This window comes from Fistularia commersonii, chromosome 2, assembly GCF_037954325.1.
Source record: "Fistularia commersonii isolate RoL2024-O1a breed Wild chromosome 2, RoL_Fcom_v1.0, whole genome shotgun sequence".
Classification (NCBI taxonomy): Eukaryota; Metazoa; Chordata; class Actinopteri; order Syngnathiformes; family Fistulariidae; genus Fistularia; species Fistularia commersonii.
The window spans coordinates 6,290,809-6,305,883 of record NC_141285.1 but is presented as its reverse complement, the minus strand read 5'-3'; the positions used below and the strand labels follow the sequence as shown (position 1 = coordinate 6,305,883).

Below are 15,075 nucleotides of genomic sequence, written 5' to 3'. Positions count from 1 at the left end.
CTCGGAATTAGAGTGAAAGAGTCAGAAAGGCCAGGTTCGAGATGCTGTTCAATATCTGCCCAACCCAGAACATGACGGTGCCAGGTTGGCGGATGACGTGCTGACCTTCTGTCAGGAATTCAGCCCGACCATGCCTGAGCTCAGATGTCTACCCCCTTTGCAAAAATCTGTGACCTAGTCTAAGGCCAACAATATCAACATGAAATGAACTAGAGATATGCTGGAAACGCTGACTACAGGAATGCCATCGCCACCCTGTGCAATAGTTTGAAGGAAACCTTTCCTTAATCTGTGAACATCGCCAAAATCACTGAATGTACAGAGCAGGAGGATGAACCTATGGCAGAGCACTACCAGAGACTGTATGAAGAGTTCAAGGAGAACTGTGGTATGCAAGAGCCACACCCATTGCCGGAAGAGCGAGGGGTGCGGGAAAGACACCTCTGCAACGCCTTTCGCACTGATCTCCTGCCAGACATCTCACAAGCAGTGAAAAGGGCCTGCATCAACACTAACAGAGCCAAACTTAAAGAGCTTGAAGAGCCATGCCGCCCATGCCCAAGACCAACATGTGGAAAAAGAGAAACAGGAAGAGAAGCAACGCAAAGACGAAAAATGCAAAGCACAAGGCACACCTGACGGTGGTTCGAACCGTCCCGTCAGCAGCCACAACAATCTCAGGCCCGCTCCCAGGGCCCGTCCCAGAGCTATGAAAGGGGAGGGCTCCGATGGAGACCTTTGGAAGACAAGGGTAGCATGGATTATTCCAATCCAATGACTCACCTGTATTGTCTGCGGAGATCCCGGACCTTCGACAAGGGATTGCCCCCAGAGCTAAGGACCGCCCAGAGGATGAGGCTGGGGACAGGGGCTTGGCTATTTTAAGGGACGCCATGTTTGGAGGAGAAAGCCCAACATCCAGCAGCATCTGAAAAGGGAGGTGATAACACACATGCAATGCAAAGCAGCTTGCACCAAACCCCAGATAAATTGTGCAGACTCTTAATACAGCATATAGAAATACTAGAGCAGTCCCAGGTTAAAATGAAGATGCGACTTTACACAAAGTATTAGACTGAAAATCTTCAAAAATTTCCGGAGATCACCCTAGATATTAATGGTGAACACATCGTCTTTCTAGTAGACTCAGGCACCTCTCACCGCCCCACAAATCTGGAATCACAGCTTTCTGCTATCTTCCTTCTGCTCAGTGAATCTCTTGGGAAGGGATTTAATTCTCACTTTCAGTCTAAATTTTCTGTCACCTCCAGGTGACAGGGGGTTACAGGTTCTGACTTCTCGCACGTTCTTCAAAGATCACATTAAAGTTTTATACATGTATCAGTGGTTTATTCCACTCACAACGGCTAATCTTTTTATTTCTCTAATCTCCCTTAAGGTCCACGTGGATGCGGATTTTGTGAAACTAGCCCACATGCACTGTACCGCCCATTTCTCTCCTAGCCCAGACAATGACTATGCAGAGAGTTTCTTTTCTGACCTGAATCACGATATTCGAATATGTACATTTTATTGGAGCTCCTGGTGCACCGTTTTCACTCTACAGCTTACCAACGGCCAGATCCAGTACAACTGGATTTCGGATTTCTACCCACACATACTGCTGTCCAAAAGCCCCGCAGAGAGAGGGAGCGATCTGGGTCTTTTTGCATTTAAATGGACATAGATCTCTGATAATCAGAGACCAATGGTGAATATATTGGTAGACGGAGGACAGGAGGTCTATGGGAAGACCAAAGAGAAGATTTATGGACGTAGTGAGAGAGGATATGAAGGTAGTTGGTATGAGAGAGAAGGATACAGGGAATAGGGCTAGATGGAGAAGGTTCATTCACTGTGGCATCCCCTGAAGGGTAAAGCCGAAAGGAGAAGAAGAGCAACAATAAGAACAGTTTGAGCTGTACAGTGGCCTAATGAGGGGACCTTGGTAGTCTGATCCTCAGCTGTCAAAACTGGCTCTAGGACCATGGAATGTTACCTCTGGCAGAGAACAAATCCGAGTCCTCTGACAAGGTCTTGCATTGAATGGAATGAGCTCAGGTTGCTAGCTGGTTGCCAGCCTCACACAGACTTCCAAATGGTCATCAGTCATGATGGAATGGTATTTGGATCTAGATCTCAGACTAGCTGTATGCATGTCAATCAAGTGCCAAATGCCACAGTGGGGCTGACAGCAATAATTTGATGACATGCAATCTTGCAATCTACCCACACTACCTGTAATATGGTATAAACTATCCCCTTGAGAGGGGTCAGACTCTTTTCCATTCTGGAGTTTCACAGATTGTTAGGTGCCAAGCAGGCGTGGGCATACCAATTTTCCTCCATCTGGTGCCTGTTTGTACTTCTGCAACCTCACATAGAAGCAAACCAGGGTGGCCCCCCTCTTTAAAAGGGGGAACGGAGGATGCATTTTTACAATCGGGGCGTCACACTCTGGCCTCCCTGGTTAGCTCTAGCAGAGGACCTGATGATAAAGGTCAGTCAGATAGTTGAATCTTTGTGTGGTTTTATCCTGGTCACAGAACAGTGGACCAGCTCATCCAGGATGCAGGAAGGTGCATGGTAGTATGCCCAATCGGTCTAAATGTGTTTTGTAGACTAGGAAAAGGCATTTGAGTGTTTCCCACAGTGAGTCCTTTTAGTGGTGCTCCAGGAATATGCCACTATCATCTTCTGAAGTCAACAATTATGAGGTTGATGCACCCACCCAACAGCTGTCCCTGCTTCTGCTGCTGTTATCAGCATGAGATTATTTGTACCTGTTCCTTCCAATTTTCTGATCACCTCTATTTCATTTCTACCACACTCTTGCTTTACTGTCTTCTTCTCTCTCTACACCAAATGGTTGAGACAGAAGGATGCTCATACTGAATTTGGAACTGTCCAAAGTTTCAGTTTATGGTCACTGTCACTTCAAGTTTGCTCATTGGAGAAGGTGGGTTTCTGTAAACAATTGGGTTGTCTAGATATGCTTTACATGTAACGCACCATGAAACTGTTTTTTGGTGCTATGCAAATAAAATTTTACTTGACTTGACTTGACTTGACTCTGCCTCCTCTCAGTGGGTCATGTGGTTGTCATCCATGATGAGATCAACCACTGTTGTGTCAACAGCAGTCTTAACAATGTGATTAGTGATAGCCATGTTTTGTCTTCTGTCTGACACACACTGACAGTGGTCTATCAGTTAGGAAGTCTGGCAAACAGTTGTACATCTGGGTCCCATTTTGTCCACCAGATGTTGCGGAATTATAATATTTAATGTTGTACAGCAGGGACAGGGACAGCATCACTTATGAATGTTCCTCTTCTCCAGGGGTATGTCTCAGGTGAAGAGTGGGGAGATAACTTCCCTGTGGAGCGGTATGGCTGGCAGGGTGTAATATGGGAAGAGGTCTAGAGATGATGTGCTCATCAGGGTAGATCATTTCTTCAACTTTCAGCATGCATGCTTCAATGAATTTCTCCGCACAATATGGACTTAATATAAATGCAAATTTGCTTGCAATAAGGGGGCTGACCCCATGGCTGCAGGGAAATAGTTGGTTTCCCTTAGACCCGTTAACAATGCATTTACATCCACTGTTTTTTATTGTCCTTGCGATCTGTTGTATTGGATGCCCCAGAGGGTGATTTTGATCCCAATGTAGCATGGAGAAAATATGGTTTGACAAAGCAAAATTGACATTCATGAGTTAAACAGTTTACACTATAATGTCACGTTCTTCTGTTTGGGTTAAGCAGATGAGCACATCAATTGCTCATTGCTGTCATCTGCTGTTCATTTTTGTGTTACTGTATTGTATGTTTGTTTGTGTATCTGCTACTTAAAATATCAACGAGACCGTTGTGAAAACAGTTCATTTGATGTGTAAAATTTGCACTTCACATATTCATCTCAAATTAGACCTTTTGGTGGGCCAGTCTGTTTTTGACACCCCTGCCTTAAATTGTCTATCTGGAACATTTATTTGTTATACTTTAACAACAATTATATTGAGTGTCTGGAGTATAATCTTTGACAGAACAATCTTTTCTTTAAATTTGCTGATACTAAAGCATAGTGCCTTCCTGTGTTTTTCTCTGCCCTTTCCCTTGCAATTAACCACCCTGATCTGAACAAGAACAGGGTCCCTAAATCCCTTAACATTGTTCTTGCCTAACACTTGAAATAGGATAGTGAAAATATGTTGATGGACATGGTCAGACCTGACATTTCAAGTCTTGTGGAAGATAATCTCTTTGCACCTCTCTGATATATTGATGGACACGCTTGTGTTGCGGGTCGCGGGGATGGACTCGGGCAGGGAACCACACCTCAGAGCAGGAATCTGGATTGAAAGCGCTTTATTCTGATTGAACGGCAGGTAGGGTGTCGCTGGTAAGCCCCTGGCCCTGAGACAGAGTCGCACAGGGCTTGGTCTCACCAGGACGGGTTCCAGGCGGGGTGACAGCAGGTTGGAGGCGGGGAGGACTGGGTCTCACCAGGACGGGTCAAGGCAGGATCTCGGGCTGGGTCAAGGCTGGGTCAGATGTTATGCCGGCCGGTAGGTAGGGTAGGGTAGGGTAGGGTAGGGTAGGGTAGGGTAGGGTAGGGTAGGGTAGGGTAGGGTAGGGTAGGGGTCTGGGACGTCCACAATCCACCGGCGCCAGGCAGAGTGTGCCGCTGCCCTTTATAGGGATCTTGATTAGCGGCAGCTGCTGCAGCTGGCGCCGATTGCGAATAAATCCCAGCCGTGTCTCCTCTCGGCAGCCAAGAGGAGATCCTGACAGCTTGTTGAACAAACCACACATCATTATCTGATTTTTATGATGTGAGATATGTAATATATGATATTTCTTGATTTTGTATGATACTGAGATGGTTGAGTTGATTTTTGAGAAGAGTGCAGTAGTACCAAAGCAGTTACAAAGTTCAGGCACAAGACACATATTACCCTACAGCTAAATCAGACTGAAGGCTATGAAGCATTTCAGAAGTTATCAGCCCTGTGTGGATTTTGTGGATGGTAATTTGATAAGTGACAAAAAGAGTAGGTTTTGAGAGGTCAAATAAAATTGGAAGATCAAGAAAAGTGTGCTACAGGCAAAGTACCGGTATCTGACCAATCTTTATATTAAAACAATATTGATGGCTGTAGTGGAGCTCATGATTACGTATTTTGCAAAGTTCCATTGAATGATAAAACTTGTTGTATTTGTGAGGACAGGAGATAAATATATACCACTGCTAACAGGCCTGGGCACTGGTGTTTGCCAAAATTAGAGTTGCACATCTGGGTTCATTAATTCTTGATCCCAGTAATGAAGAAATGGTTGGACAGTAGTTGTCTTTTGCTGGTAATCTTGTAGGGTTGAATCCAACCCAAGGCCAGTTATGGACAGATAAATCAGACTTTGACAGATGGTTGCAGTGAGGAAAGGCATATCTGAGACTCCTGTTATCATTCATAGACACAGCAGATCATGTCAATGTGTCAATGTATTATTGGTCATGATTTGAAAAACATATTTATTTTTCTATGTAATTTATTATTTTATTTATGACGATGGTCTGCATTGTAGACATTCAAAATTTTTGCTTCTGACTATTTCTGGTGATATTTGGGATATCACAGCCCGCTATGATATCATCAACCTCTGGAATTATATACTTTACATGATGAGGTCACCACTGCTGTGATGTGATCACTAAATGACATCACTGCACAGAAACTGTATAAGGCATTTTGTAAGAGATTAAAACCTCACAGAAGATGACAAAGAAGATGAACATTCTGTATCTAACGCCAACAACTGTAAGAGTATGCAAGATGGTTGTAACAGAACTCTATGGATGCCAACCATCATAAAACCTGACAAAGGAGGACAAACAGTCCTTTAAGCTATGGAAATTTTTGTTGATTGGAAGAATGTTTACCAAATATATTGCAACAATGCAGATTTACCTGTTTTTTCCCAGTTCAATCAGCTTTTTTGATATTTAATTGAAATGGGTTCTGCAAAAAAGATGAATGAGAAGGAACTCAAGATGGGATTAGCTGTGGAATGGCGTGCCAGTCTTCGCAACTCTCGATTCAAAGATCACTATGCAGAAAGTGCTGGATTCCTTGAAAGATTTGAGCGTCAGGTTGAAAATACAGATGGCATTATCAGAAGACTGATGTACGAACTTCAGGAAGCAGACCATCAGTCATCCCAGGTGTGGTGTGTTTACCTTGACCATGTTAAACGTTTGCAGTCTATCCAGGAGAAGCGATTACTGTCTCTGCAGCATCAATGGGAAGGCTTACTGACAAAAATGAGCTCCAATTTAACATCACAGAGGGAGAACACACAGACTCAGTGTCAGCAGCGCCAACAAGCACTGAAGGAAGGCATCTCCAATATGCAGGAGCAACACAGGGAGCAAATGACTGACATTCACAATCGCTACACTGAAAGCAAATATGCCCTCAGGAGTGCTACTGAAGGCAAAGTTGCTGCTACGCTGCAAAGGGGCAATCAGAAAGTAATGGAAAAATCCCTTGTGAAAGACATGGCTATGAAGACATACATCCCTGTTGTAAGGAGGGTTGAGGAGCTGAAGTGGAAAAACCTCAATGTGTCTGAAATGCAAAAGTCTGCTTTAAACAGGGTACAGCACCTTCAGGTTTTCCTCTCTGGTCTGAAGGAACAGGTGAACCACTCCAAGATAGAACAAAAATCTGAAAGAGAGAAACGGACAGCTGCTCGAGCCAAATTGGTTCAAAACATTCATGAGCTTCAGTACCAAAAGACTCAGGAACACACTGCAGCAAGGAAACGACTCATTGACCTCAGTCTCCAAAGCCAGAAAGCAGCAAATAAACTACAGACAGTTATCAACAAGGGTGAGAGGGTTTTAACCATTGCTTTAACATGTTATAAACTGGAGTCCATACAAAGGCCTTTTTTCACTGCAATTGAGCGCAGACAGGAGATGACAGAGACTGAAAAGAACTTTCCTGAGTTACAGCAGCTGATGCAACGCTACAACAAGGCTGTTCATCAACGCGACACTCTGAGGAAAAAGAGGGAAGAGCAGAAGCAAGAGAACGAGCAGCGGAGACTTTACCTGCATCAGCATCTGGATGCGATGACTTTGTGCAGCAACCAAGTTGACCTACCCCACGGACTTTTAACAGTAAAACCTGCCCCAATCACAGCTGCTCGGGGTGCTACTAACAACCAGCGATGGCACCCTATAATTAGTGGTAATGCCAAAAGGATATTGAAAAGAACACCAATGCAAAAAAAATAATTTGATTTAGATGCTTTGTGTTGTGTGTGTGTGTAGTCTAATCAACTATGGTGACCAATGTCCTGGTCTTGGAATGCTGAGCATTCCAGGTGTGCCAATTATAATCTCCAGCTCTATGACTGGAGAATCAGCCTAAAGGACTGGAACACAGGAATGTATGCTATGTCCCCCCAAAATACCAATATATGAATCCAGAGTACTCACTGTTATTAAAGGTCAAAGGACTCTGGTGCTTATTGTTCTTTTAAGCTTGTTAAGTTTTCGCTTGGTCTCAGATTATACTCTATTTTTACCAAAATTAAAGTATAATGAACCTAGTTAATAGTTTTTCATAAATATTAATTCTGTTTTATTTGATATTTTAAGATTAAAAAGTCAGAACAGAGCCGCTGCATTTCCGTCCAAAGTGATAGTTTGTCATCTTGTTATTTGAGCAGCTTTTAAAACGTAATGATGCAAGGTTGTTTTTGTTTTTGTTTTTTTATTTACTTTTTGCTATATGTTATAGGAATATAGCCATCTAAAAGTAGTTGTAGTTCCAAAAAATAGTACAAAATACAGTAACACTTGACAAAATGCATAAAAAGATAAAAATACAATAGCATTTGCCTGTATGACACTACCTTGCTCACTAGTTTGTGCATAAACAAATACAGCAAATCTGTTGACAGATAGCCTGTGGTACTGACCACTCACAACCTAATCCTTCATGGTCTACAAGTGACAGGAACAATAGTTCTGCGCTATGATGTACATTAATTGTGGGGGAATTTGTGCATATTAAGGCTCTAATGGATCCTCATGTAAAAGAAAGGAAAAACCCTGGATTGTGCAATGTTTAATGGATCATGTAATAATGTCTGTCTAGAAAAATACTTGAAATACAGTTTGAAGGGTCTGCGGAGGTTCTCAGTCATCCAGGTCATGGTGAATTCTTGATGATTTTTTTTTTTTGACAAGAATTTCAAGATTTTTTTGAAGGTATAATTTTGTTGGTTGGTTTTGTTGGTTTAGCACAGGTAAGGTAATTGTTAACCTTCAATGTCTAACATAGTGTATGAAACTTCTCAAGGAATTCAATTTTATAACATGCCAAATCTTTATTTCTGTTCCATTCTGACATTGCAATGAAATTTGATTAAAGAAAACACATTACTTGACATGTTGGCAAAGGGGTCTTTTGACTGACTACTTCTACATAAATTAAAAGAATGGCACTCAGTATAGTGGTTTTATATTATGTATCTCTACACACAAGCTGGAATTCTTGTGATGCTATATAGAATTTAATTTGTGATAAGCCATCTTGTCAACTTTATCTTTTTTATGAGGTTTTCTAGAAGTTGGGATTCATGGTGTTGCCAAGGCAGCCAAGGTTGGCATGGATACTTGAGGGACTAAGCCACTTGTAGTGATGTATTATACAGCTATTCAGTCAGCGTGATGATGTCGCTGATGAGATCATAACCATGAGATTTAATATTGCCATGATGATTTCTACCACAGAAAAAAGGATGGATGGATGGACGGATGGATGGACGGACGGACGGACGGATGGATGGACGGATGGATGGATGGATGGATGGATGGATGGACATTCATTCATAGCATTAGTATAAAATCACTAAAAATGATTGCTGTAAAATCTTTTTTAGTTGGTTGTGCAACATCGTACCTTAAACCAGATATATGAACATACCTTCACCAGAGGCTATCAACAAAATGAAGACAAACCCACACACCAAATCTGATAAAAATACCAATACATTTATGTATTTCACTGCATTATATTTTGAGATTTGAGGCAAAATTCACAGACGACACATGTGCACATCCCCATGAACTGTGTATAATAAACACAGGGTCTCCTGCATTTTGCATTCTTTTGCATTCAGCATTCTTTTTCTGGACGGTACGGTGGCGCAGCAGTTCAGCCCCACCGCATGACGACCCTGGTTTGATTCCAACATGGGGGCCTTCTGTGTGGAGTTTGTATGTTCTCTCACAGTCCAAAAATATGCAGCAGGTTAATTGGTGAATGTTGTCTGTCTTGTATGTGGCCCTGCGATTGACTGGCGACCAGTCCAGGGGGTATCCTGCCTAATGACAGCTAAAAAACAGTGATGATAAGCCCTCAGTTATCCTGAGTGCAGGATAAACTGTGGAAGATGGATTCCTTTCTGTATTTTTATTTTGTTTTATTTGTGTATTTTGTAAGAGAACCTTAGAACCTGTTCACCCAGTTAGTTTTCCAAATGGAAGGTTCTTCCAGGATGGGAAGGTTTTCATAGTGACAGGACTTGGTCAAGCCTTTGCAGCAGCAGTTGCAGGCATGCGTGCGTGCCTGCAACTGCAGTATGCTGCAGTATGCACCCCCATCCCCACAACAATTATAATCCTGTCAGGACTTCAGAGAACATCAGAACACACACACTGCTGGCTTACTCGCACTTGCTACTCCTAAACTAACGTCAAACACTGTGGGTGAGGTCGGTGGACAGTGTTTTTTTTTCAGGTTTTTTCTGCATGTGCATTTACATTCAGCTGGCCTAGAGAGGATTATTCCTTCCATGGTGTGGCAGAGGGAGTTAAATTAGCCTTTGTGACTTACCCATTATACACTTTTTACAGGAGAGGAAAGTTTTATGAAAAATAATAATCATAATAAATGATGTCAATAAACAAAGTGCATTTCAATTTAATCATTGCTCTCATTTGTTTCTCTTCCATTATTTGATTAATCATCAATGATGACAAGAGAACTGGTCAAGAGTTTTGTTGACTAAAGTAGCCCGAAACACCTATACCTCAACATTAGCAAGACCAAGGAAGTGGTGATGGACTAGAGGGGGAACCAGAGGAGACCTATTTCAGGCACCATCCAGGGTGAGGTGATGGTGACTGTGGACTTGTATAAGTACCTTGGGGTCCACATAAACAATAAACTAGACCCACAGATGCCCTCTACTGAAAGGGACAGAGGATGTTCTTCCATAGGAGACTGAGGTCATTCGGTTTTCTGTAGCAAGCTCCTCAATACCTTCTACCTGTCTATGGTTGCCACCACTCTCCTAGTGTGCTGGTAGGTGCCAAGACTGGTTAGGTAAGACGGCTTGGTGGTGGGATTGAATTTGGTCTGGAAAGAGTGTCTGACAGGGGGATGTAAACTTGGTGCAAACCTGGAGAATCCCTCTCACTGTCTTCACAATGGCCGGCTGCTGATGGGCAGCTCATTCAGCCAGCGGATCATCCCACCCTGCAGATATGAATGTTTCAGACGTTCCTTTGTGCCCACAGCTACCAGCAGTTTTGACAGCATACAGCTCTGAAGTGATGGAGTCTCATCTCTACTTATCAGCCATTACCTGCAACTTGTTACTTTGTTATTGTGTAGCAGTATTTTTACACCTATTTATGTTTTTGTCTGTTGTTGTCTCTGTCCTATTTAATGTCATTGTCTATGAGTTATTCAATGTCAGTTTAATGTTTAATGCCTTTTTGTTACCTGTCGTCTTGTGGCACTTGAATTTCCCCGCTGGGGATCAATCAAGTATAATTTTATCTTATCTTGTCTTATTTATCTTGTCTTTAATTTAGATTTGTACTGTTTTTTAAACTAAGAAAGGATCTCTCCTAAATGTCAGAACTCTACCTAATGGCCAGAAGAAGGCAGATTTGCATCTTAGCTTCTACAACTTTGTGCAATAGAAATAGAATGAAATCGACATCCTCTGTTGTGACGCTGTCGTCAGTGAAAGTGAGCAACAGTGACAGGGAGCAAGATTTTTTTTTCTTCATGCTTCTGCTGCTATCTTGTGGTGTATGGTGGATATTACAGACCTGCAGGTCAGAGCAACATGCTGAAAGGTCCCCATTTCTCACTTTCTACAAACGTCCTTTCTTGTCTCATCCATTACTTGAATAAATGAAAATTTCGCCTGTTTAGCCAACTTAAACTACATGTATGTTAGGGAATGGCATTGGTAGTTTTATCATTTGTAAAGGCTTTTTTTGGAATGCCATTCAATGGTTGTTACTAAAACGATACTGCACTCAATGGTATGTGTCCTGTAAGTGTCCTGATCAAAGTAGTCCTTGGACGATTGTCAGGAATTTTAGATAAAGTGGAATATCGGGATCAGTCTAGATGTAATTTTCAGACACAGTTTATTATTGCTATTTTTGCAGGATGCCTTTTTATCCCTATTGTTCAAATAGCGATACCTATCCTGTTACTGTAACTGACTCCGGATTTAGTTGGACTGATAGAGTTTCTGACTAGTTTATTCAACAGGATCTTAGAGAGTGAGAAGATGCCTGAAGAATGGAGACAAAGTGTGATGGTGCCCATTTTTAAGAATAATGGGGATGTGCAGAATTGTGTTAAATATAGAGGGATAAAGTTGATGAGCCATACAATAAAGTTGTGGAAAACAATAGTGGAAACTAGACTGAGAGCAAAAGTCAGCATTTGTGAGCAGAAGTATGGCTTCATGCCTAGAAAGAGCACTACTCATGCAGTATTTGCTTTGAGAATGCTAATAGAGAAGTGCAGAGAAGGCCGGAGGGAGCTGAAATGTATTTTTGGAGACCTAGAAAAATCATATGACCGGATGCCAAGAGAGGAGCTCTGGTATTGTATGAGGAAATCTGGAGTGGCAGAGTATGTTTGACTGGTATGTTAGACTGGTGCAGGACATGTATGCTAGCTGTGAGACAGTGGTGGTGTGCTGTAGAGGTAACTGACAAGTTCAAAGTATGGGATTCCATCAGGGATCAGCTCTGAGCCCCTTCTTATTTGCAGTGGTGATGGACAAGCTAACAGACGAGGTTAGACAGGAATCTCCATGGACCATGATGTTTGCAGATGACATTGTGATCTGTAGTGAGAGCAGGAAACTGGTTAGAATGGGTGGAGAACAGAGGTACTATGCGATAGAAGACTATCAGCCAGAATGAAAGGAAAGGTGTACAGTTGGGAGACCAGCGATACTGTATGGCCTAGAAACAGTTACAATGATGAAAAGATAGGGGGCAGAACTAGAGGTTGCAGAGATGAAGATGTTGAGGTTTTCTTTGGGAGTGACCAGGATGGATAGTATCAGGAATGAGGCTATCAGAGGAACAGCATATTTTAGGTATTTTGGAGAGAAGGTCAGAGAAGCCAGGCTAAGATGATTCAGTCGTGTACAAAGGCGGGATAGTGGTTATACTGGCTCGACGGATGCTAGAATTGGAGCTGTTCATTGTGGAGGTGGAACTTCATCTGGGAGCAGCTTCTGGTGGGGTTAGTTCAATAAAATCTATCATCAAGACCACAAATGGCCTTGTCAGAAATGGATGTGCTGCCAAGGCTGTCACTTTCAGTGGTCTGCCTGAATTCTGTTGTTGGCAAATTTGGCAGGTTTCACAATATTTTGTGTTGTTACAGAGAAACCCTTTGTGATCCAGTGAGTTTTCATCTTGTCTAACATCCCTCCTTTTAGACACATGCTTTAACCAATGTGTCAGCTTAGCAAGATGTTGGAAGAAATTTTCAGACGGGCATGTATTGTCAGTAGGTCTCAATGAGTCCCTTGTAACATGGTTATAAGGGGGGGGGGGGGGGGGGGGGATCACCAGTTTTTTTTTTTAGCCAATAAGGTGAAATTTTGGAGAGATCAGCAGGTGGTATAGTGATAGATGTGTATGTGCCTGTAAAGGGTCGTAGAGAGGCAGCTTTGGCTACTCTGTCAGCTGTGGCATTTGCTTTGAGAGGGTCTGTGTGGTTTTTGTAGGCAATGGCTGATGGTGAGAGAATAGCTTCTAGGAGTTCTGCAATCAGTTTATGATTCAGAACTGGTTTCCCATAGAATTCAGAAATTTTCTGCACTTCCAGAGTACACTAAAATCGTGTACAACGCCAAATGCCTACATAGAGTCAGTGTATATAGTAACTGCTTTGTCTGTGGCCTGGATACAGGCTCCTGTGAGAGCTACCAGTTCCACTACCTTTGCTGAGTAGTGGGGGGTAGAGGTCCCGAACACACACAACCATGGTCAGTGACAACAACAAAATCCACATTATTCTTCCCTGTCTTGACCATAAGAGCAGACCCGTCAACATAAAGAATTACCATATTTTCTGGACTATACGTTGCTCCGGAGTACAAGTCGCACCGGCCATAAAATGCGTAATAAAGAAGGAAAAAACTTATATAAGTCGCACTGGAGTATAAGTTGTATTTTGGGGGGAAATTTATTTAATAAAATACAACACGATGAACAGACATGTCATTTTAAATTTAAATACCAAACAATTTAAAATGAAAATAGAATAGAGGCAACAATAGGTGGAAAGATACGTTTACGTTATATGACACAACTAAGAAAGTGCCTGGTATGTTGACATAACATATTAAGAGTTATTCTGCATGCTATTGCATAAATAGCATGCTAAGAAGTTTACCAAAACCATCCGTGTCACTCACGATTCCTGGTAACTAAAATCCAATGAAATCTTCATCCTCTGTGCCACTTTTCATCAACTCCACTAACTCCAGAGGTAGAAGATGCGGCGCTTCCTCTTCTGTGTCACTTACATCAGACTCATCGTCACTTGCAGTTCCAACTATTCCAGCGTTTTTGAACCCTGCCAGACTGGTTTTGGTTGTCACGGAAGCCCATGCTTTGTCGATCCATTCAATTACTTCCAGGAAAGTTGCACGGTGCATTCTACCAGTTGCCATGAAGCTGTGCTCTCCGTCCGTCATCCACTGCTCCCACAGGTTACGCAGGACTGCCTTAAAGCTCCTATTCACAGAGATATCAAATGGCTGGAGTATTTTGGTTAAGCCTCCAGGGATGATGGCATATATGGAGATGAATTTTTTTAATCTCTCTTTGACCTGTGGTGTGATGTGCGCTCGCATGCTATCCATCACAAGCAGAGCTTTGCGTGCTCTAAAGAAGCCATCCGAACGCTTAGTGTAGCACTTTGTTAGCCATACGTTCAGCATTTCTTGATCCATCCACCCTTTCTTATTCATGGCGACTGCAATTGAGGGGGATTGGATTTTCGGCATAGTTTTCTGTTTGAAATTGACCATTCGTGGCAGTTTTGATCCATCTCCACAACACGCCAGCACCATTGTGAAGTGTGATTTCTCTTGATCAGTTGTTACTTTATTCACACTCTTTTGCCCTTTCTCTGCAACATCTCGGCCCATGGGAATGTCAAACGTAAGGGGAACCTTGTCCATGTTAATAATATGATCTGGTGTCACGTTGTGCTCACTTACATGCCTCTTAATGAACTCATGGAAACTGTCAGCCTTGACTTGGAAGTCTGCTGGCAGTTTTTGGGACATCACTCTCCTTGCTCTGATAGAGAGGCAATTGCATTGGATGAAGCAATAACACCAAGAAGGTCCTCCTGCAAAGTCATTTATATTCATCTCTTTGGCAAATACTTGGGCTTGGAGACACAACCGCACTGTTGACAAGCCTCTCCTGGCAGCATGTTGTTCAAGCACCCATGTACCAACTCGTTCCTCTAGCTGTAGCTTTTAACCCATGATGGACTTTTTTTGTTTTCTTCATTTCAGTAAGAATAACCTCCGCTTTCTGCCAGTCCCTTACAAGTTTCTCGCTAACTCCAAACTTCCTTTCTGCTGCTCAATTATCGTTTTCGGCTAAACTATGAAAAAAAACACCACTTATAGTCCGGAAAATACGGTAGGTCAAGGTTGGTCAGTGGTGTGTTGTTTAAGTCAGTTCGAGGGTTGCA

General features: G+C 42.5%; 1 protein-coding gene across 1 annotated transcript; it reads left to right on the top strand.

Moving 5' to 3' along the window:
* The first annotated feature begins 545 nt into the window (after positions 1–545).
* LOC147236217 (dynein regulatory complex subunit 2-like) lies at positions 546–14,140 on the top strand. The gene is made up of 3 exons (XM_086160602.1): positions 546–644; positions 6,699–7,163; positions 14,075–14,140. Exons 1-3 carry the CDS (start codon positions 546–548, stop codon positions 14,138–14,140), a joined length of 630 nt encoding a protein of 209 aa, XP_086016728.1.
* Positions 14,141–15,075: the final 935 nt, after the last annotated feature.

Coding starts and splice junctions, on each gene's coding strand:
- LOC147236217 (XM_086160602.1), top strand. CDS start 546: ATGCCGCCCATGCCCAAGACCAACATGTGGAAAAAGAGAAACAGGAAG. Junction 645..6,698: donor ACAAGGCACACCTGACGGTG/GTTCGAACCGTC, acceptor TCTGGTCTGAAG/GAACAGGTGAACCACTCCAA. Junction 7,164..14,074: donor TGACTTTGTGCAGCAACCAA/GTTGACCTACCC, acceptor CTGCTCCCACAG/GTTACGCAGGACTGCCTTAA.